This window comes from Hypanus sabinus, chromosome 10 (assembly GCF_030144855.1).
Source record: "Hypanus sabinus isolate sHypSab1 chromosome 10, sHypSab1.hap1, whole genome shotgun sequence".
Lineage (NCBI taxonomy): Eukaryota > Metazoa > Chordata > Chondrichthyes > Myliobatiformes > Dasyatidae > Hypanus > Hypanus sabinus.
Window position 1 is genome coordinate 128,387,466 of NC_082715.1, and position 24,601 is coordinate 128,412,066.

Consider the following 24,601-nt stretch of genomic DNA (forward strand, 5'->3'; position numbering starts at 1 on the left):
ATAAGCACCAGCTGGGGAATTTAAATTTAAATCATCAAATCAAAATGGAATAATTAAAGCTTGTATTGTTAAGGGTGACAATTGAACTGAAAACCTACCAGTGTACTTAAGGAAAGGAAGTTTGCCATCTAAACCCAGACTGGCTTATATGGACACGTGTCTTTAGCAAGGGTGCCTAAGACTTCGGCACAGCACTGTAGTAATTTTATATATTGCTCTGTTCTGTTGTCACTTTAAGAAAAGCAAATTTTCATGATATGTGAGTAATGATAGACCTGATTCTGATGTGGGTCTGTGTTGTGGAGTGGGAAGGAGTAAGGGAGAGAGGAATTATGATGGGGGGGGGAAGGAGAAGGGGGTTGGAAGCACTAGAAAAGCATCCTGCAATGTTCAATAAACCAATAGTTTGGATCAAATGCCTTGCCTGGTTTCTCAGGGCTGGGAGTATCTGCACCCATGCTACCCCGCCCCCGACACTCCTTTGTTGCCACCCAACCCAAACTCCTCCCACAGTGCCACGCCCTCACCATTCCCGACATCCTTTGCTCCCGTCAGATTTACAAACTGGCTGTCCGCTCCACGTTGAGCAATAGTGAGTGGTGCAGCTGCTATTTTGGAGTAATGAAAGATGGAAGTAGTTGTTAGTATTGCTAGTGACATTGTCAAAGCTGTGACAAACTGACGTGCTCTTAATCTGTATAATTTCTATTTTTCCATTTTCATATTTCCAGCATCTCATCCTGAGTCCTAGATGTATTAAACTTGCATCTACATATGGTCATAGAGAGAGAGAGAGAGAGAGATAGCAGGGATACAGGCCCTTCAGCCCACCAAGTCCATGCTAACCATGTCATCCACCTAGCTAATTCCAATTTCCAGGTCCTTTCACGAGTTACTCGGTTCTTTCATAGCAGGTCCCAGACTCTCAACTTGAGATAATCTGCCCGAGGGAGACACAACAGACTGTGGAGGCTAGAATCTAAAGCAAAAACCAAACTACTGCAGGAACTCAGCAGGTCAAGCAGCATCTGTGAGGGGAATGGAATAATTGATGTTTCGGAACTTCCAGCAGTTTTCCGTCTGTCCAGAAGTCGGGTAAACAAGACGTGTTTGTCCCAAGGATTTCTTGCATTTCATTTAACATAGTCATTAATGTGATGTCAAACTCCAGTGTCCCATAACATCAGACACCTGCTCATTCAGCTGTTCAGTTTGCTTAGTTCTTAGAGTAATTTGTTTTGTTTGTGTTGCAAGACATGGGTGATCATGATCTTTCCCTGACCACCGTTGTTCTTGGCAAATTTTTCAACTGAAGTGGTTTGCCATTGCCATCTTCTGGGCAGTGTCTTTACAAGACGGGTGACCCAGGACATCATCAATACTCTTCAGAGACTGTCTGCCTGGCGTCAGTGGTCACATAATCAGGACCTGTGATGTGCACCAGCTGCTCATACCACCGTCCACCACCTGGCTTCACATGACCTGGATCGGGGGGCTAAGCAGGTGCATCACCTGCCCTAGGGTGACCTTCAGGCTAGCAGAGAGAAGGAGAGCCTTTGGTAGAGAGGTGCAATCGCCTAACTCCCATAGTGGTCATGTAAAGTTGGCTTTATTTGCTATCGTGCTTTGTAACTTAACTGAGAGCCACCTGGTTGTGTTACATTTAACCCTGCTGCCCTCTCAACTTCCTCTAATAATTTCATACAAACTCCCGTCTTTCCTCCCTTTTACAACTTTATTTAGGATGGGATGTACCAGAAAGCTGTGCCTTGTCATTGTAGCACGGCCATACACGCGTTCACATTCTTATCTACAGGAAACATCGAGGCAGGCAATTAAGCAATGACATGTACTGCTGACATTTTATTGATGAGCCTACCTGGTTTTGGCATGTGGTGGCAGATGGTAACTTTTTCCCTCCTCAGACCTTGGGGTAAACATTGTTGTGGTGTGGCTGAAACGTTAAACCAAGTTGGTCTTCTTGCCTGTTCCTGCAGTTCCGCTGCATCTTAAAGACCTTTGGAAAATATTCTTTTTTTAAAAAAAAAGAGAGAAACAGAGCATTTCTCAGCTTGCAACTTCCCTTCAGAATGACACCATCAAATACCAGCCATCTTGTGATTCTGCTCAGTGCTGATTATACAATAGCCCTGAGCAATCAAATAGCAAACTTTACTATCTCGTGTGCTCAGTGCTGGGCTTCACCCTCAAAAAGAAAATTCAGAAAGAGGGTGGTGTGAATTTACTTCAGCATACTCTCCTATAAAAGGGATTGAGGTAGCACAATTATGAAGCTCGGTGAGCTGGTGTGCCACATCTCCGGTGATCCTGTGCTGAGTTAGCATATTCTCTCCCTAACCCTAAAGGTTTCCACCGGGTGCTCAGGTTTCCTCCCACATTCCAATAATGTCCAGGTTGGCAGGTTAATTGGCGACGGTGAATTGTTTCTCGTATGTTGGTGAGTGACGGCATCTGTGGGGAGTTGATAAGACCATAAGATATAGGAGCAGAATTTGGCCATTTGGCCCATCGAGTCTGCTCCACCATTTCGTCATGGCTGATCCACCTTTCGTCTCAGCCCCAGTTTCCCGCCTTCCTACCCCCCTGCCACATATGCCCTGACCAATCAAGAGTCTATCAACCTCTACTTTGAATATACATAAAGACTTGGCCTCCAGTTACCTGTGGCAATGAATTCCACAGATTCACCACTCTCTAGCTAAAGAAGTTCCTCCCCATCTCTGTTCTGAAAGGACGTCCTTCAGTTCTGAAACTCTGTGCTCTGATCTTTAGTCTCCCCTGCAATAGGAACCATCCTTTCCACATCCACTCTATCGAGGCCTTTCACCATTCGATAGTTTTCAGTTAGCTCACCCCCTCAATAGGTTTCAATTCAGCCACCCTTCTTTCTTCTGAATTCTAGTGAGCACAGGTCTAGAGCTATGTGACAAGCCATTCAATCCTGGAATTATTTTCATGAACCTCTCCAATTTCAGCACATCCTCCCTAAGAGAAGGGGCCCAAAACTGCTCACAATACTCCAAGTGAGGCCTCACCAGTGCTTTATGAAGCCTCATCCTTGCTTTTATAGTCTAGTCCTCATAAGGATGGTGAGGGAATAAAATGGGATTAGTAAATGTAATAAGTGAGGTGCCATGATAGCGCAATGTTATCACAACGCCAGCAAACTGGGTTCAATTCCTGCCACTGTCTGTAAGGAGTTTGCATGTTCTCCCTGTGACCGCGTGCCTTCGCTCCAGTTTCCTCTGGCATTCCAAGGATGTAGTTGGAGACCAGAGAAGAGGGGCATCATAATCATGGAGAAACCAGAGGAACTGAGATAGTCTGCATTTAAATTTGATTGTCCTCCATATTGATCAAAATACTGTGAGAACTAAGCTAATCCCAATGGTTGCATTTGGTCCATATTCTTTTTCCTAGCTATGTACCTGTTTGATTTTTTTTTAAGTCGTAATCATACCTGACTTTTCCACCTCCTCTGGTAGTTTGCTCCATATTTGCACCCCTCAGCCTCCACTGCTCCAGGGAAATCGATCACAGTCTATCCTTAACTCCTGCAGCCCAGGCAATATCCTGTGAATCTTTTCTGCACCCTCTCTGGCTTAATCACAGTACTAAAGCGGCCTTTTTTACTCTACTTGCAACGTTAGTTACTGCCTGTTACACCGCTGGTGTTTCAGGCAGCACTAAAGGTTCTTCATCTGCCTGTCCATACCATTGCACACGGATACAAAAGGATTATTCTTTGCTGTTTCCGTAACAATTGTTTTTTAACCAGTCAGGGTTGTTGGCTCTGAGCTGAATCCTCGAACCCAGAGGACTGGTGGATCACTCTAGCCTGGCCTCTATCCTTTGATCTTTTTGGCAAGGGTGGCCCTACCAAGAGCCAAAATGTAAAGCCCTGACTCCAGCCAACATAGCTCTCTGGGTCATTGAAGCGCGCAAACCTCCAAACCCTACAACAAGGCTGTGGTCCTCTTGGAGAACTTGTAATGTTGAAAGCCATGAAATACCCAAACGTTATGCCCTGCATCACAATACTGAAATTCAAATTGATTTGATAGCTGAACTCACTGACCTGGAAAATCAGGCTTGCAGAGTGTGCATTTTTTTTTAAATGCTCCGTGATTGGTGTGTGGCATTGTGTCAGTCCTGGGTAACCCCCATTTGGGAGCTCGTATTGTGCATGGTCCATCGCAAAAAGCTCATACTCATGGTTTGTACTGAACGTCCAGAGCATGTAGGGATGATATCGGTCCTGATTTGCCCAGATCCAGGGGCCATGCACATGGGGTCTAAATAGTGGGGAGCTGTCCTCTTTGCCAGCATCATCAATTGCTTACAGGTTGATGACGGTGCGAGTTGGGGAGTTATGTGGAGTCTGAACACTGCAGAAATTTCTGAGTGTGTCAGACGCTCTTGTAAGGCCACGTATTCACTATCCAAAGAAGGGAAGCTTTAACAACAGCTCTCTGGCCTCTTGGTCAGAACAGGAACAGAAGGACTAAAGGCGATGTTCTGCCACAGAATACCAGAAGATATGGGAATGTCTGTGCAGTTTGGAGGGTGGCTGCTTCTCCTTTTCCTGATGTTTTTATGCGGCAGAACATTTGATACGTTGTGGTATCAGATACTCCTGTCAGCTCAGTTGCTGCCTTCAGTAGAATACATTCTGCTGATGGCTCTGCCTCTTGACTTGGCAAGCAGCAGCACTAAGAACTCTGCAGTGACAGCTAGCAGTGGTTCCACGCCGGCTGATGCTGGACCTGTTCCACTGCAAGCCCAGCATTGGGAGGAGGTTCTGGCCATAGGCATCATTGCTCTCTGATACCATGTACTTCTGCTTCACACCCAGGAGATGAACTATTGTGTTCCTTTCACTGCGCTAGAGGGAGACTGCACAAATTGCCTGCTGCACTTTCTGCATGACATCTGCAACTGAACTTCAGAAAGGAATTCATCAGTTCTGAAATGCTTTCAGATGCCTCAATGCTTTTCTGCTTCCATTACTCCCCTGGCCTTTGGAGCAGAGGTGGCTGAATTTATTTATCCAAAATACTTTTGCTTTACTCATAAAGATGTACCTCTTCCATAAATGTTTTAAAAAAATTACACATGGTCTGCTTCTACATCCTTTTTAAAGTCCTCGGTGCCTGAAACAATGGCATAATTTTCTTTTTAGCAATGACAATACCAAGTGCAACCGTGTTCTCATAATTGCATAAGCTTCTATCAAGTCTCCCTCAGCCTCTGATACTCCAGAGAAAACAGCCCAAGTTTGTCCAACTTCTTTTAGCTCGTACCCTCTAATCTGTACAGCATCCTGACAAACTTTGTCTGCACCCTTTCCAAATCCTTCACATCCTTCCTGTAATGCAGTGATCAGGATGCCCAAATATTTCATTAGTTCCTTCATAATTTCACATTTTCTTTATGACATAAAGGATGGCCATTTTGGCCCTTCGTGCCCATGCAGGCTCTCAAGCTATTTCTATTCTCCCATTAATCTTTTTATTGCCAAACACCTGCCAGAAGCTACCATTCACCTACACACCAGAGACGGTTTATCATAGCCAATCAATTCTCCTCCTACCCTGAGGAAGACACCTGGTGAATCTTGCACATTGTTCTAACCAGCAATATGAGGCAGATCAAGAGGCAGTTTTGAGATCCAATTTCAAATTCAAGTTCGAGTGAACATCACCAACAGCCGTCCTGATCCAACCACATAGATAGCCCAGCTAAGCAAGCTCAAAAGCGCCTCTACTTCCTCAGGAACCTAAAGAAATCTGGTGCGTCCCTGTTTACCCTCACCAAGTTTAAAAATGTGCGCCAAAGAAGGCATTCTATCTGGATGCATCATAGTTTGGTATAGCAACTATTCTGTCCATGATGGTGTGAAATTGCAGAGCTGTGGACTCAATTTAGTGCTTCATGAAAACTAACCCCTCCTCTTAGATTCTGTCTGTACTTTTCAATGCTTCAGTAAAGCACTCAACAGAATCAAAGCCCCAAACCACCCTGATAATTCATAAAATCCTGAAAGCATGTAGCACCAGCCTTACTGGCACCTTCCATCCCACTGTTGTAATACTCCTGAAAAGACTTCTTGTATGATAAGATGGAATCCAGACCTCATAATCTACTTGTTATAACCTTGCACTTTATTATCCACCTGCACTGCACTTCCTCAGCAAAGTAATTATGTCCTACAGTACTGGGCAAAAGCCTTAGGCACGTGTATAGCTAGGATTCCTAAGACTTTTGCACAGTACTGTATTTGTCAACTTGGAGCAAAGAATGAGTTTGTAAATCTGGAGCAAGGAAATTTGGGAATGGCAAGGGTGGAGTGCTGGGAGGGGGTGTGGGACAGGTGGCAGAGAAGGAGTGCAGGGGCAGGGGGTAGACACACCCAGCCCTGAGACACCAGGTGAGGTGATTTGATACCAGACAACTGGTTTATTAATCATTACAGAATGTCTCTCTGGTGCTTTCTTCTCCCTTCCCCTTTTTCCAACCATGATTCCCCTCACTTCCTCCTTCTACTCTCAGTCCACGACAGAGACCCATGTCAGAATCAGGTTTATCATCACTCGCCTGTGTCATAAAATTAGTTTTTTTGCAGCAGCAGTACAGTGCAATACTTAAAATTACTGTAGTACTGTGCAAAAGTCATAGGCACCCTAGTTTTATATATAGCTAGAATATTCAACAGGCTATACAGGTTATTTAAAAGTATATTTGCATATATACACACGGAGCTTCTGTGACCTCCGCCTACACAATGCTTACTGGAAATAGTTGCTGATGCTGTCTAGTGTAGTTAATGTAAACCTCACTTTGTCAATAATAGCAATAGGGCAGGAAGAGCTTCAATGACCTCACAAGGGCAGTGAAGACACTGGGGTCGGGATAAACCCTTCAGCATCTCAGACCTCTTCGCTGGCTCTCCAGTTGCATCTCGTTGCTTCTTGAAGACCATGAGGAGAGACTGGATAGGCTGCTGGGTATTTTCTTAAGAGCAGAGATGGCTGAACTTATTCAAAATAGTTTTTAATCTAGCAATGACCATACCAAGTACTACTGTTCTCACCGAACATAGCACAAGATGTCCATATCATCAGGTTTGCCCTCAATTGTTGGCTGCTGCTAGTTCAGGTTCATGGTGTGCACGAGGAACAGCCATGGAGGAGTAAATCTCACAGAGGTAGCTCCAACACGAGAAAATCTGCTGATCCAAGCAACACACACTGGACTGACATGTTGGAATGGGAGTTCATGGCCTTCTCTACTGCCGCAATGAAGCCACACTCAGGTTGGAGGAGCAACACCTTATACTCTGTCTGAGTAGCCTCCAACCTGATGGCATGAATATCAGTTTCTCAAGCTTACGGTAATTACCCACCTTCACCATTCCCTATTCCCACTTCCCTCTCTCACCTTATCTCCTTACCTGCCCATCACCTCCCTCTGGTGCTCCTCCCACTTCCCTTTCTTCCATGGACTTCTGTCCTCCCTGTCAGATTCCCCCTTCTCCAGCATTTTATCTCTTCTACCAATCAACTCCCCAGCCCTTTACGTCACCCCTCCCCCTCTCCTGGTTTCATCTATCACCTACCACCTTGTACTAATTCCTCCCCACCCCCACCTTCCTATTCTGATCTCTTCCTCTCCAGTCCCCATGAAGGGTCTTGGCCCGAAATGTCAACTGTTCCATCGATGCTGCCTGGCCTGCTGAGTTCCTCCGGCATTTTGTGTGTGCCATTCACAGATGGTTTACTTAAAGTTAATAAGGATCTTACTGCATCCATAACTAAGTCTTTGACATCCACGCAAGGAGAATTACTTTGCAGACTAGCCATGTGCGGCTATCATCAAGCACGCAAAGCTGTGAAGCAGTTTTTGATTTGTAATCTTGACTTGCTGACACATCCTTGTTGGTCAATATTTCAGAGAAGTTTCAAAAGCCTCGTGGGGGTTTCAGGCACACTCAGTACTCTGACACACTTGGTGTTCAGCTTCATGGATGTGGTAGATATAATTCTTCACTTGACAGGCTCTGTTCCTGCTGATACAGTATCACCAGAGGCTCCTGCTCTTCCAGAGGGCGGACATTCATCAGGAGCTGTCCTGTTTCACAGTGTCAGCCTGTAATGAAAATTACTTTCAAATTCCTTCCGTGTTCTTTTCTTACTGAGCAGGACTAGGTTTTTGCAAACCAAGGAGGTAACATGCAACAATGCATGTGTTGAAGGCCACGAGAGATCACTTTATTAGAGTTATATAAAGATAGAGAAAGAAAGACAAATGGTTACTGAAGTAGTTGTACAGAAAATAAATTAATATTTATCATCCGCTTAATGAGATGATCTACACCATGCCAAAGGGAAACCACAGACCCCACAACTTCTCTTAGTGCTCTGCCCCCCTCTCTCCCCCTCTCTCCCCCCTCTCTCCCCCCTCTCTCCCCCCTCTCTCCCCCCCTCTCCCCCCTCTCCCCCCCCTCTCTCCCCCCCTCTCCCCCCTCTCTCCCCCCCTCTCCCCCTCTCCCCCCCTCTCCCCCCCTCTCCCCCTCTCTCCCCCTCCCTTTCTATCTCCAACACTCCCTTACCCCCTCTCTCAACATCTTTGACCATCTCCAACCCTTAGCACTAGCACTAGTCAAGACCCAGCCTAAGAGAAGATACCCCATTTGTACAAAGAAATTGCCCCTTTTTATACCCTCCAGGAGCCCTTTTTATCTCATAACCTTCAGTCTTGATATACACAAATCAGAAATAGGAACAGCAGGCATGTAGAGGGGGAAACGTTCTTTACTGGTATCTAATCTTAATGAAATGTATTCAAAAATAGAACTAAAACGTTGGTCAATAAGGGGGGAAACGGGCTGCTACCACAATCTGAACCAACACCATTTTGTCTTTCAAACTTCCAATTTATTTGAGCAAAGGGATCACATTTAACTCTTTCCTTACACACTGTGAGCCAGTGGCAGGACATTTGCCTCACATGCCAGAAGGATTGGGGTTTGAGTCCTAGAACAGTGTCCCATCCTAAGACAGTATTGAACCCTGGCAGAGTGCTATAGTTTTGAAAGTGCTGTCCTTTTAAAATAAAGTCTCAACCACTGTATCCAGTTAATGTAAAAGATCCAATGGAGTTACTTGGAAGGACAATTCTTACTCCTCCATCAATATCTCTAAACAAGACTTTACTATTTGTGGGATCTTACTAAGCTCCGCAATTTCCTGCTGATTTTCCTACATCACAACAGTGCCGTTAGCTGTAAAGTGTAAATTACTGTACTTCAGAAATCCAAATCTTTAATTGCCACTCTGTATCATCCTTGTTTGTGCTGAGAACAATGCAGGAGATAGGGATGGGGGTAGGCCATTCAGCCCCTTAAACCTGCCTCACCTTTACTAAGATGGTGGCTGATCTTCTCCTCAACACCAATTTCCTGCCTTATCTCCATATTCCTTTGTTCTGCTGATATCCAGAAGCCTACTGATCTGTGTTTTGAGTGAACCTGCTGACTGTGCCGCGGCGTGCGCTCACAGGAGTGCGCGGAGGACCGGAAAGCCTTCTGTGTCTTAGAGGTTGCTGGCACCGACTCAAGCCAGGAGCACGCACCATGGTAGAGTGACCCCACAAGAGCACTAAACGAGAATACTCTTTAAATAATCATAGAAAGCAAGTCACAATGAACTCGGGCAGATGAAAGCACAAGGGCCTAATGGCTTTAGTTAAGATAACGATTACTAAATACAAATGCTGAAGAATCCTAGCAACTTAAGGCTCCGTGGCAAGCTGTGGAGCTGATGATGGACTGAACCTCCGCAACATCCAGGGTAAAGAATTGCCCTCCTTGTTTGACAGACCTGCCACTATTAGATGAATCTTTACCACTCTGTTTCTGTTAAAGGAATATCAGGTTTAGCATTGGAGCTCAAAACTGTATTGAATACTCCCAGCATGGTCTCCTCAAAGCCCCAGTTTAATTGCAGTAAAATAAGTTACTTTTACACTTCAATGCTCTGCAGCAAAAGCCAACGTTTCTTTTGGCTTCCAGTGATTTGTACTCAAGGGCACATAGATCATTCGGAACATCACCACTTTCCATCTCTTCCCCCCCCCATGTAAAGCACACAGTGTTTTCAGAATGTGCTGTGCCAGAGAGAATGGGCCAAACTCGTTCCAGCTTCACAGGCTGCTGGGTAACCACATTTGGCTTCACCCTGTCGGCCCAAGTGATGAAGGAAGGAATAGAGGCAGATATTCACCTCTGCCAGGAAAGGAGTCGCTTTAGGTCTTCCTTCTGGGAAGGAAGAGCATCAGAGGCAATGCCTCTCATAGTCCACAAACAGTTTATCAATTAAAACAGAAAGTAACAGAAACGGTCAGCAGGTTTCCGCTGTGAAAGCAGAAACAGGAGGAACATTTGTCAGAGAAGAGCAAATGGTCATGTAACCTTACCTCCATTTCTCTGGGTATTTCCAGCACTTTGTTGTTTCAGATTTCCAGCATCTACGCTTTCTTTGCCCGTCAGAGTTCTCACCTGGCCTCAAAGAGGAACTGTAGCATCTCCTGTAACTTGCTGGTGAAAGTTACCGCAATTCAGGAATTGTGAACGAGCGGGGGATAGACGTGAGGTAAAGCTTGGAGCCACCAGGCTAATTGTGGAAACAGATTCACTTCCAATCCAAAGTCCTGTCTTGTCATTTAAGTAAATCACGGTTTTATTTCCGTGCGTTTCTGCCACCAGGTGACAAGAGCTGCAAGTCTCCGGTCTGCAGGTGCCAACAGTGCTCTGGCGGCATAAATCAGTGTGGTCCACTCCCTCTGCACCCTGGTCTAAGCCGTAACCAAGACGGTGCTGTGAAAGAGATGTCGCCTTTTCAACCACGTGGATATGGAGTGTTTAACAGCCCACCTCGGTATACCCTGAGGCACCCTTGGAGCGGAGGAACTCAAAGAGACTTCACCCAGGGTCAACCTCACCCACAAGAACTTCAGTGAGTTACTGGTTTTACTTGTCACTCTGTTTGATGCCCCTTGCTCCACAACTGTGATTCGTTACTGTTTTCATCCTGTCCATCCCCTTTCTCTGTGTTTGTGTATGTTGTTTTCATGTGGGATCCTTCCTCTGTTCCTGCCTTTTTGTGTGCTATTACAGTCTCCCATTGCTGCTGTTACACACTGTATGCCAGTTCATGACTATTCATGTGGTTGGTGCACAAGTGCTGTGATTAGCACATTGCCCAAAACCTCCTGGCATCTTATGGCTGGAAGAGGGCACAAGAAAGACCACTGGTATCTTTCATTGCCTGAAGACCCAAAGACTTAATCAATTTCTCCTTTCCCTTCAACCACTTTCTCCCAATGGAGATCCAAGCAACACCTGCAAAATGCTGGAGGAACTCAGCAGGCCGGGCAGCATCTATGGAAAAGAGTGAACAGTCGACGTTTCAGGCTGAGACCCTTCATCAGGACTGCCAGTTTCATCAGAAAAGCCGGTTCATCACCACAGTTAGTCCAGGAGCCCATTTGTTGCAGGCCACTACCTCACTGGTCCTGATGAAGGGTCTCGGCCCGAAGCATCAACTGTTTACTCTTTTCCATAGATGCTGCCTGGCCTGCTGAGTTCCTCCAGCATTTTTGTGTGTGTTTCTCCCAATGGAGTTTACCAGTCAGGTGACGCCTCTGAGGAACAATTCTGTGAGGATTAATCCAGATGGAGAAATCCGTAATGAACGCAGTAGATGGTGGTGAATATTCGTAGTTCGGGTTGAGGTTCTGGATGTTGTGGTGTTTGCCAAGTTTGGCAATTAACCTGCAGGCATTTCATCATCATATTTTAAGGGACAACACATTTTAAGTGTCCCCATATTTTGGGTGGCAGGGTAGAGATGCATCTCTACCAAAATTAAAATAAAATTTGTCTACCCTTCCTTAAATCGTGTTAATGTTATATAATCAGGATAGCAGGGTGGTGGTGGGGGGGGATGTGGTTGGAGATATACATCTCTATCAAAAGAAGTGGAAAGTGCTTCTTCTCTTTGCTAGCCTGAAGGTCACCTTGGACAAGATGTACCACCTGCTTACCCCCCACCCCTCCCCGATCAGGGTCACATGAAGTCATGGTGGTGGATGGTCGTCTGAGCAGCTGGTGCATATCGCAAGTCCTGGTTATGCGACCACTGATACCAGACGGACAATCTCTGAAGAGTATTGATAATGGCTGGGGTCACCCGTCTTGTAAAGGCACCGTCCAGAGGAAGGTACCAGCAAACCACTTCTGTGGAAAAATTTGCCAAGTACAATCATGGTCGTGGAAAGACTAGGATTGCCCACTTCATACGACTCAGCACATAATGATGATGGTGATATTTAATATTTCCATAATAAATATCCCTATATTTTAAGTCTTTGCAACAATTGAAACACTAGTTGACTTCTCTAGCTAAGGCACTCCACATATTTTATCATAAGTATGTGTGTGTGTGTGTGTGTATATATATATATATATCTAAGACTTTCGCAGAGTACTGTACATCCAATGAAAATTCTTTGAGATGAAATTCCTATGAAAGCAGCCGAATTCATCTCGTTTCTGCCAGTACCACGGGCCTCCTCGAGGTTGTAACAACAATCCCCCAACTGCTGTTCAGAAATCAGTCTCCGGGTAGTTCAGCCGCCACCTTTTGGCATGAATCAGGTTAGGAACTTTACTGTGATGCCCAAGGCTGAAGACACGTCCTCCTGAGCCGTTTCCAGGATTTGTGTACTTCTGGCTTAGTGAATATCCTTTTCTTTCCCCTCATCTACCTCCAATGGGCATCACAGTGACACAGTCACAGGCCAGTACACCCCCACGTTGCCAGGCTTAAGAACTACTTCAGGCGTCTCTTCTCATTCCACCAGCACACATTATCTGAAGAAGCACCTCTCCTGTTTGTGAAAGGAGACACACCATAGACTTTAAAACAATATTAAATTGTGTTCATTTTACCCTCTTTTGTGCATAATTTTTTTGCAGAGCTTGTGTTAATGGTCCTGCTGCAGCATTGCAGGGAAGTGGCAGGTTGTCTGTGTGGAGATGCATGTAGGCAGAAAGCCCAGAGTAATGGAATGGCAGCCAAGATCCAGTTCTCTTGTAATGAATGGACCGAAAGAAAATAATACAAAGAGGTTTCTTTTCTCTATTTTTGGTTAAGTATATAAAAGAAGCCATAAAAGAAGGAATGAAAATCGACAAAATAGGAAGACGGTATGAATTTAGTGCAATTAAATAGGTCCTCGAGAACATTATGTGAAGCAGTTTTGCCGTAATGTAGAAATGTTCTGATGTCACAAAGCAATTCTTTGCAGATGCAAGCTTCTTGGGGTCCAACGGGTTGCAGACATTTGTCAGGGACCGCCGTTGAAAGCTCAGCTCCCAAACCACATGAGATGCAGCAGACATCGTGAGATCACTGAGCACAGTCTTTTTCCACAAAGGGGTCGATTGAGGACTGTGCTTTTAGTGCTGTGCCAGAGTGAAGTGAGCTGTGTGGGCAGGGGAACAGTTCCCCACATGCATCTGTCTCAGGAATGGATGGCTCAGTGAGCAGACAGTGCCTGTTAGCGACTCAGCGGGACCTGGATTCTTAGCCACGAGACCCTGCACTGCAGAGTCCTCGACCTCAGATGCGGCAGGGTTGAGAAGACTGACTGGATTTAGCTTGGTGCGATGGAAGGACAAGGAGAGATGCAAAGGATCAAGCGATTCGTCGCCGCTGCACAGTTCCTGGCTGTGAGCTCGGGGAACATTTTTGCCAGGCTTAAAAAAAAATCAGCATACCTATTTCCTCTCTTCAAAACCATGAACGAGTAAGTTTTCTGGTAGCGGGCAAGCTGCAAAGCACGCTGAACAGGTGCCCCTGGAGCACGCCAGTCTTAGATCTGACTTTCCACAAGATGATATACAGCTCCATCGCAGACATTCCCAGCGTATATTTTTGTCTATCGGTCTTCACTGTGGGAGACACTGGCAGGATGGTGGAAGTTCCAGGTGTCAGGGGTCACGAAGTGTGTGAAGTTACTATAACTAGGGAGAAGGTTCTTGTGAAACTGAAAGGTCTGAAGGTGGATGAGTTACCCGGACCAGATGGTGTACACCACAAAGTTCTGAAAGAGGTGGCTGAAGAGATCACGGAGGCATCATCTTTCAAGAATCACTAGGAAGACCGGAAAGTTGCACTCCATGCTTCAAGAAGGAAGAGAGGAAACTATAGGCCAGTTAGTCTGACCTCAGTGGTTGGGAGAATGTTGGAGTTGATTATTAAGGATGAGGTCTGAGGATAATTGGAGGCACATGGTAAAATAGGCCATAGTCAGCTTGGTTTATTCAAGGAAAAATCGTGCCTGACAAATCTATTACAATCCTTTGAAGAAATAACAAGCAGGATAGACAAAGGAGAATTGGTTGATGTTGCACACTTGGATTTTTAGAAAGCCTTTGACAAGGAGCCTCACGTGAGGCTGCTTAACAAGGTACAAGCCTATGGTATTACAGGAAAGATTCTAGCATGGATAAAGCAGTGGCTGATTGGGAATAAAGGGAGCCTTTTCTGGCTGACTGCTGGTGAGTGGTGGTGTTCCACAGGGGTCTGTGCTGGGACTGACTCTTGTTATATGCCAATGATTTTGATGATGGAATTGACGGCTTTGTTGCAAAGTTTGCAGATGAAACGAAGTTAGGTGGAGGGGCAAATAGTTTTGAGGAAGTAGAGAGGCTACAGAAGGACTTGGACAGATCAGGAGAATGAGCAAAGAAATGGCAGTGTCAGGACGTGTATGGTCATGCACTTTGGCAGAAGAAATGAAAGGGTTGACTATTTTCTAAATGGAGAGAAAATACAAAAATCCAAGGTGCAAAGGGACTTGGGAGTCCTTGTGCAGGATTCCCTCAAGGTTAATTTGCAGGTCGAGTCTGTGGTGAGGAAGACAAGTGCAATGTTGGCATTCATTTCAAAAGGACTAGAATATAAAAGGAAGGATGTAATAAATCTTTGTCAAGCACGAGTGAGGCCTCACTTGGTGTATTGTGAGCAGGTTTGGGCCCCTTCTCTGAGAAAGGATGTGGTGATTCATGAAAATGATTCCAGGATTGAATAGCTTATCATATGAGGAGCATTTGATGGCTCAAGGCCTGTATTCACTAGAATTCAGAAGAATGAGGAATGACCTCATTGAATGGTGAAAGGCCTCAATAAAGTGGATCTGGAGAGGATGTTTGCAATGATGGGAGAGTCTAAGACCAGAGGACACAGCCTCTGAATAGAGGGGTGTCCTTTTAGAATGGAGACGAGGAGGAATTTCCTTCATCGGACAGTGGCAAATCTATGGAATTCTTTGCCACAGGCAGCTGTGGAGGCCAAAGCTTTATGTATATTTAAGGCAGAGGTAGATAGTTTCTTGATTGGTCAGGTCATGAAGGGATATGGAGCGAAGGCAGGATTTTGGGACTGAGAGGAAAATTGAATTAACCATGATGAAATGGCAGAACAGATTAGAAGAGCCAAATGGCCTAATTCTGCTCTATCTTGTGGTCTTATAAAAGTGTTCATTATTACTTCACATTCATCAGTGCATGGGCAAGCATAATTTTAAGCAGAGGGTGTTTCTACTAAATATTCACACTTTGGGCCCATCTCAGAGCATCTAACTGAAAGCTGATGTATAGTGGCATCTTACACAGCTTCAGGTGAAAATAGCCTTCAGGAAGCTTAAGAAGGGATGGATTATATTTAAAGTTTGTTTTTGTTCCTCGCCACATTTTGTGGTGCCTCAGGAGACAACCTTGCCGTTTCTTTAGCATTTCTCTGTCTTTAATGTGGCCAATTTGCTAGCTCAGTGCTCAACCCAGCACTGACGAATGGAAAGCGTGGAAGGAGCTGGCTGGATTGGAACCCAGGACCACTCTCCTCAAAGTCCAGTGTGGATGCCACTACACCACCAGCTGGCATCTGACGTCTTAGTCACAAATTATTTGGGGGTTTATCCGTTTTGTTTTATTCTGCAGAGGCTTAATTAAGTGAAAAGGAATCGAGTAACTGCTTTAAATGCAAACATTAGTTTTGATCAAAGCAGTTTCCAATAATTTTTTACTGAGTAAGCCATTTAACAGTTTCTCAGGAAACATTGGTTTCAGGATAGTTGTGCATACAGATGTATATTACTCACTTCCTTAATTCACGGAATTCAAGGTTATACTACTTACTAGCTATTGTATTCACCCTCTCAGTCAGTGCAATCAAATACTTGACTGTACTCTGCATGAGCCGAATATCACATCTGATATTTTTTATGTTGACACCCTCCCAGAGAAAACAAAGAGCAGGCGTTACGGTCTATGTAAAAAAAAACACTGCAAAAACAGCTCCTCTTTCTCCCTCTCCTCATGTTACTTTTGAGAAAATCTGCTCTGTGTGGTTTTTAGTTTAATCCATTAGTGTAGTATTAATTTCCCACACAGAATTCAGGTCACAGGGAAACTGTAGTTATGGGGCACTGCATAGCAGCTGAAGCTGTCAAGTCACTGGGAGAACTTGAGGCAGAGACTGATAGGTTCTTGATTAGTATGAGGAGATGGCAAGACAATGGGGTTAAACGGCAGAACACACTTTGCTGGACAGAATTCTGAAATTCTATTATCTTATGATCTAAGCTCACAGACCTCAGGATACTGGCAGGATTACAATTGTTGCTGTGCCATAAAGCTATACAGCATATTGAAGGAAATGAATCTCATGGAGGATAATGTGGAAAGGTTCTATTGAATATAGGACATAGAACAGTACAGTATAGTACAGGCCATTAGCCCACATTACCTTATGGCTCCTGAACTCAAACCTGACAGTCAACACACCACGTGTCTTCCTAACCACCCTATCAACTTGCACAGCAATTTTGAGGGATACACAGACTTGGACCCCAAGATCAAGAGGATAATGTTGAGGCTTTATAAGATGCTAGTCAGGCCACACGGTATTATTAAACGTTTTGCACCCCGTATCTCAGAAAGAATGTGTTGTCATTGGAGAGAGTCCAGAGGAGACTCACGAGGATGGTTCCGGGAATGAAGGGGTTAACATATGAGGAGCGTATGGCATCTTTGGTCTTGATCTCACTGGAATTTAGAAGAACGCAGGGGATCTGATTGAACGTAGCGAATGTTGAAAGGACTAGATAGGGTGGATGCGGAGAGGATGCTTCCTATGTTGGGAATATCCAGAACTAGAGAGCACAGCCTCAAACACCAAAGGATACGGCGAGAAGGCAGGTGTATGGGGTTGAGTTAGATCGGGGATCAGCCATGATGGAATGGCGGAGCAGACTCAATGGGCTGTTTGGCCTAATTCTGCTCTTATGTCTTATGGTCTTACCTCTGTGAAGGAGAACCCTGTCATTAACCTTCAAGTTAGACCTTCCAACGTGTATCACTTCACACTTTTCCTGGTTGAACTCCACCTGCCATTTCTCATTGAAGTAAAAATGACCCACAATGACTTGCGGAGCAGAAGTGAATGGCATAGGTGGTGCTTCTGTCCCTAATTTTTTGTTCTCTTTAATGAGATTAAGTCCAACTACGCTTGCAGAATGGACGTTGGTCCAGCTGCTGCAGCTCACCAGGTGAGTGTTGCCGGGTATTTCCATGAGCAATGGGTGGTGATATATGCCAAGGTGGGAGTTGCCATTGCATCACAGTGGTCATTGGGGACCTCAGTATTGTGGGGCAGGCCCTTGATGTTCAGAGGACAGTAATTACTAAGATCAACTTTTGTATGTTGGTAAAATAGATTATCGACCTTAACTGGAGGGGAAAAGGTGGTGAATATTTTCCTCCTCCATTTTCAAGATATGAGCATCTCTATTAAAGCTAGATTTATTGCCCATGCCTAATTCCCCTTGACAAGGTGGGGGTGAGCCGACACAAGTCCTCCTTGACTGTGGCATTCTAAGATTTCAGTCCAGTGACGATAAAGGACCATCAGTATCTCTCCATATAAAGATGGTGTGTGACTTGGAGGTGAATTTTCAGGTGTGAGTCCATTGATGGCTTTGTCTTGCACGATGGTAGAGTTCATCACTTTAAGGGGGTGTTACCTGAGTAGCCTGGGTGTAACTTGGAGACGTTTTGTAGATGGTACACACAGCATTATGTGCTGGTGGTGGAGAGAATGAATGTTTAGGGTGGTTTATCAAATCATTTGCTTTGTCCGAGATGCTTGTGATCTTCCTGAGATTTGCAAGTGTATAGTATTCCATCATCCACCTGACATGTTCCTTGTCGATGGAAGGTTTGGGAGTGCAGGAGGTAAGTAACTCCATACAGGAGTTCCAGGTCTGAATCACTCTTGTAGCACCCAGTATTTATCTGCAAAACAAACCAAACCCTTCATCTGGATTCATGTGGCAGGTCCATTTGAACCTGGATGTTGATGATGGAAATTGGGAGAAGGTCATGTTCCTGAATGACAAAGGAAAGTATTGTGGCGACCCATTTCCTGGCACATCCGAACCGACTCACAATTAGATAGCCTACGGGGGTTTGCAAGCACAGAGCTTTGGAGCCTCTGCGCCACGGGGGGCCGGTTGAGGGAGGCTTAAAAGTGAGGCTGAGGATTTTGAATAAAGTTTTTTCCTTCGACTGCAGTTACCGACTCCGTGTCGTAATTTTAGCGCTGCGTGTAGCACACCGCTACAATTGGTGACCCCGACAGTCCAAACGATTTTTGGACCAGAAATGACCGACGCCGCCTCTGTTCATGCGGTTTCGTTGAAACTGCCGGGTTTCTGGACACAGCGACCGAACCTATGGTTCCAGCAAGTCGAAGCCCAATTCCACGTTCGCCAGATCACCTCAGAAGACTCCCGCTACTACTACGTGGTGAGCTCCCTCGACCAGGATACAGCGGCCCAGGTCGCGGAGTTCGTACAGTCGCCCCCGGCAGACGGCAAGTACACGGAATTCAAAGCCCTGCTCCTCAGCACTTTCGGACTCTCACGGCGTGAGCGGGCTGCCCGTTTACTGCACCTGGAAGGCTTGGGCGACAGACCTCCATCGGCTTTAATGAATGAGATGTTGTCCCTCGCCGACGGACACACACCCTGCCTCATGTTTGAGCAGGCATTCCTGGAGCAGCTGCCCGAGGGCATACACCTGCTGCTGTCCGACGCGGATTTCAGTGACCCCTGGAAGGTGGCAGCCCGGGCGGACTTGCTGTGGAACGCCAAAAAGGTCCATCGCACAGATCTCCCAGCCACGCTCCCGGCAGCAAACCAGTCCAGGCCCGGCCGCAGAGCCCGCCAACCCCCAGCCCAATGAACACTGGTGCTTCTACCACCAGCGGTGGGGCGCAGAAGCCCGCCGTTGTCGCCCGCCCTGCAAGTTCCCGGGAAACGCCAGGGCCAGCCGCCGCTGATGGCTACGGCGGCTGGCCATCGGGATAGCCTCCTGTATGTGTGGGATAGAAGATCGGGACGCCGGTTTTTGGTCGATACTGGGGCTGAGATCAGCGTTTTACCCCCGACGAGTTACGACACCCGCAGCAGGGCACCGGGTCCTCCCCTGAGGGCCGTGAATGGCAGCACAGTAAGGACCTATGGCACCCGTCAGGTGCAGCTACAGTTTGGCTCCAGCCAGTTCACGTGGGACTTTACACTGGCCGCCGTAGCCCAACCACTTCTGGGTGCGGATTTTTTGCGGGCTCACAGCCTACTGGTCGACCTGCCCAGGAAGAGACTGGTCCACGCCGAGACCTTTCAGACGTTCTCCCTGGGTGCAGCCCAGTTGCCAGCCCCTCACCTCGGCTCCATCACGCTGTCCGACAACGACTTCACCAGGGTCCTGGCGGATTTCCCATCGGTTCTGGCACCGCAGTTCACAGCAGCCATGCCCAGGCATGGCGTACAGCACCACATCCCTACCCAGGGCCACCCCTCCACGCCCGCGCTTGGCGGCTTCCCCCGGACAAGCTCCGACTGGCGAAGGAGGAGTTCCAGAGGATGGAGGAATTGGGGATCATCCGGCGGTCCGACAGCCCATGGGCCTCCCCCCTGCACATGGTGCCCAAAGCGACGGGGGGCTGGAGACCGTGCGGCGACTACCGCAGGCTGAACGAGGCTGCCACACCGGACTGCTACCCTGTGCCGCACATTCAGGACTTTGCAGCAAACCTGCACGGCGCACGGATCTTCTCCAAGGTAGACCTCATCCGAGGGTACCATCAAATCCCGATGCATCCTGACGACGTCCCCAAAACGGCTCTCATCACCCTGTTTGGCCTTTTCAAGTTCCTCCGCATGCTGTTCGGCCTGAAGAATGCCGCACAGACGTTCCAGCGGTTAATGGACGCGGTGAGACGGGACCTGGACTTCGCGTTCATCTATTTGGATGACATCCTCATAGCCAGCAGCAGTCATCAGGAGCATCTGTCCCACCTCCGTCAACTCTGCGCCCGACTGAGTGAGTACGGTCTTACAATCAACCCCGCCAAATGCCAGTTCGGACTCGATACCATTGACTTCCTGGGCCACAGGATTACTAAAGACGGGGCAACCCCTCTGCCCGCTAAGGTAGATGCGGTCCGCCTCTTTCCCCGACCCACCACAATCAAAGGCCTTCAGGAATTCATAGGTATGGTCAATTTCTACCGCCGCTTCCTCCCTTCAGCTGCCCGGATCATGCGCCCCCTGTTCGCCCTGATGTCGGGTCCGAGCAAGGACATTACCTGGGACGAGGAGTCCGCCGCCGCTTTCATTCAGACGAAGGAAGCTTTGGCGAATGCCGCAATGCTAGTACATCCCAGAATGGACGCCCCTACCGCCCTCACAGTGGACACATCTAACACGGCAGTCGGTGGGGTGCTGGAGCAGCTCATCGCAGGTCGCTGGCAACCCCTGGCGTTTTTCAGCAAACACCTGCGGCCACCCGAGCTCAAGTACAGTGCTTTCGACCGGGAACTGTTGGCGCTCTACCTGGCAATCCGGCATTTCAGGTACTTCCTAGAAGGTCGGCCCTTCACCGCGTTCACGGACCACAAACCGCTTACCTTTGCGTTTACGAAAGCGTCCGACCCCTGGTCGTCCCGCCAGCAACGCCACCTGTCCTACATCTCTGAATACACGACGGATGTCCGGCACGTCTCGGGTAAGGACAATGTCGTGGCGGATGTACTCTCTCACCCTACCGTTCATGCCCTTTCCCAAGGGGTAGACTTTGAGGCACTGGCAGAGGCGCAGCAGGCGGATGAGGAGATTCCAAGTTACAGAACCGCAGTCTCCGGTTTGCAGCTCCAGGACCTCCCCGTGGGCCCGGGTGAGAGGACCCTACTCTGTGACGTCGCCACCGGCCAGCCCCATCCCGTCGTCCCGACAGCCTGGCGGCGCCGCGTTTTCGACTCCAATCATAACTTGGCGCATCCCTTCATCCGGACAACTGTCCGGATGGTTTCTAGCAGGTTCGTTTGGCACGGACTCCTCAAACAGGTCAGTGAATAGGCCAAAACGTGCATGCACTGCCAGACGGCCAAGGTGCAGCGGCACACCAAAGCCCCACCGCACCAGTTCCATCCATCCCACCGGCATTTCGACCACATTCATGTGGATATTGTGGGCCCCCTGCCAGTGTCGCGCGGAGCGCGGCACCTCCTGACTATTGTGGACCGGTTCACAAGATGGCCAGAGGCAGTCCCGCTCACCGACACCACCTCCGAATCTTGCGCCCGAGCCCTGATCGCCACCTGCATATCTCGCTTTGGTGTACCAGCCCACATTACCTCCGACAGAGGCGCCCAGTTCACCTCCAGCCTGTGGTCAGCTATGGCCAGCCTTTTGGGGACTCAGCTGCACCACACCACTGCCTACCACCCACAGTCGAACGGGCTAGTGGAGCGTTTCCACCGTCACCTGAAGTCGGCCCTCATGGCCCGCCTGCGAGGAGCCAACTGGGCGGACGAGCCTGGGTCCTACTCGGCATCCGCACAGCGCCCAAGGACGACCTGCACGCCTCGTCGGCCGAGTTGGTATACGGCGCGCCCCTGGTCGTTCCCGGGGAGTTCCTACCAGCCCCAAGGGGGCTACGCGAGAAGCTCGGTAACCTGGCCCCCATACCCACTTCACAGCACGGGCAGCACCCGACCTGCGTACCCAAAGACCTACAGAACTGTAAGTTTGTGTTTGTACGAAGGGGCGGGCATCGGCCACCGCTGCAGCGGCCAAACGAGGGGCCGTTTATGGTGCTCCGGAACAACGGGTCCACGTTCGTGCTGGACGTTGGGGGGAAAGAGGAGGTTTTCACGGTGGACCGCCTCAAACCGGCCCATGTGGACCTGGCGCAACCGGCCGTTTCCAGCACCTCGGCGCAGAGGCCGACCTCCCAAGCAGGTTCTGGCCCAGACTGCGGACATTGGGGGGTGTATCTCCGGTTCTGGGGGTGGGGGTGGTAATGTGGCGACCCATTTCCTGGCACATCCGAACCGACTCTCAATTAGATAGCCTACGGGGGTTTGCGAGCACAGAGCTTTGGAGCCTCTGCGCCACGGGGGGCAGGTTGAGGGAGGCTTAAAAGTGAGGCTGAAGATTCCGAATAAAGTTTTTTCCTTCGACTGCAGTTACCGACTCCGTGTCGTAATTTTAGCGCTGCGTGTAGCACACCGCTACAGTATGTCGATTCTGGGCGTAACCTTCTATGAAAGTTTAGAAGGATTGCTTCAAGCAGGGTTAGTATGTTTTTAAAGGAACTGAACCTGTCTTTAACACATCTAGTTGGCCTTGTCAAGGATATAATTAGTGGGGTGGAACCAGAATACTTAGATTTTTAAAAATAATTTAAAAGCTGCCACATAAGTTATTATGCATAAAGTAAGTGTAAATGGGATTGGGGAAATACAGTATATTGTCATGGGCAGATGATTGATTTAAGGACAGAAAATAGAGACCAGGTAAACTGGTCACCTGTTTAATAGCAGCACAAGAAACAGACAGTTATGAATGGGGTGCTGCTAAGATCAGTGCTGGAGTTACAGCCATACACAATAAATGAATAACAGCCTTTCTTTCTTTCTTTTTACATTATTTTTATTCAGAAGAAAAAAACAAGATTTACAGAGTGCAACACATAGATACATCTCAACATAACTTGTGTACATTCATATATTGTAATAAAATTGATCAAAATGTTATAGCGTAACACCTAAAGGCATACCACTCTGTAATCAAAAATTTAAAGATAGGTCATACATCATAAAAGAATTTTTTTTATATTAAAAAAGTCAACCCCCTACCAACTACCAAAGAAAAAAGCTGATGGATGATAATGGATAATTAGAAAAAAAACATATTAGCTTAAGAAGGGAAGATAGAAATATACATAAAAGTCTGTGCACTGTTAAGCTTTATAAATTGGAAAAGTAATTTAGGAAAGGTCCCTAGATATCATAAAAAGATTGTTTCGAATTTAAGACTGAGCAGCGGATCTTCTCTAACTTTAAATAAGACGTAATATCACATAGCCATTGAAGATGTGTAAGAGGGGAAGACTCCTTCCATTTAAGCAAGATTGCTCTCCTTGCTAAAAGAGAGGTAAAAACTAAAACCTGTAGGTTAGGAGTATTTAAAGTTATATCTTCATTTGCAGTAAAACCAAACAAGGCAGTAAGGGGATTTGGGTCAAACTGGACCCTAAAAAGTTGTGAGAAGATATGGAATACTTCACGCCAAAACTTTTCAATTTTAGGGCAAAACCAAAACATATGAATTAAAGAGGCATCAGCAGAGTTGCATTGATTACAAAGTGGAGAAACATTTGGATAAAAACTGGACAGCTTCTGTTTAGAAATGTAAGGTCGATGAACCACTTTAAATTGTAGAAGAGGGGAATTCAGGTAAGATGGCGATTGTTTAGTTGCTCCGAACTTTTGCTCCGTTATTCTTCTTACCTTTGCACTATATGTCTCCCTTCTTAAACCTTAGTTAGGTATTTTATTAGTTCTCTTTTACCTGCCTGCAAACACATCTATCTTATAATGGCTACCAAAAGTACTAAAACCGGGAAAAAGGAAACTTCTACGGCTTTGTCGGCTGACATTCTCACTGTTCTGGAACAACATCGACAAGATACTTTAAAGGATTTTAGAACTGAATTTAGAACTTCTTTCAACCAGCTGAATGTTGAATTGGATCAGATTAATGCTAGAGTGGATGAACATGCTGAACATTTATCTCGCATTGACGTAACTTCTGAAGATTTAAAACGCCATGTTCAATATCTTGAAACTCTCTGCTCCAGCCTAGAGGAGAAGAATAGTAAACTTTTTTCCAAAATGGTGGATCTTGAAAATCGGAGCAAACGTTGCCATCTATGAACTCTTGGTTTGCCAGAGGCCACTGAAAAGGGCTCTCCCGTTGAATTTTTTCCTAAGTTTCTCTGTGAGATTTTTGGGAAAGAATTCCTTCCAACTCCACCTGAGCTTGAAAAGGCACACAGGACCTATGTTCCTCGAGCAATTCTGGGTTCCCGCCCACAGCCGATTAT

At 46.9% G+C, this 24,601-nt stretch overlaps 1 protein-coding gene across 4 annotated transcripts in view; it reads left to right on the forward strand.

Annotated features, from left to right (window-relative positions):
* traf3ip2a (TRAF3 interacting protein 2a) overlaps positions 1-24,601 on the forward strand; it is an 80,753-nt gene that overhangs the window by 16,672 nt on the left and 39,480 nt on the right. For 3 of the 4 annotated variants that reach the window (XM_059982926.1, XM_059982928.1, XM_059982927.1), the window contains one exon: positions 10,787-11,036. In XM_059982926.1, coding sequence (XP_059838909.1) covers positions 10,787-11,036 — 250 coding nt within the window. Of the gene's footprint in view, positions 1-10,517; positions 10,674-10,786; positions 11,037-24,601 lie in introns of those variants that run through there. The other variant, XM_059982929.1, reaches the window with a different exon arrangement.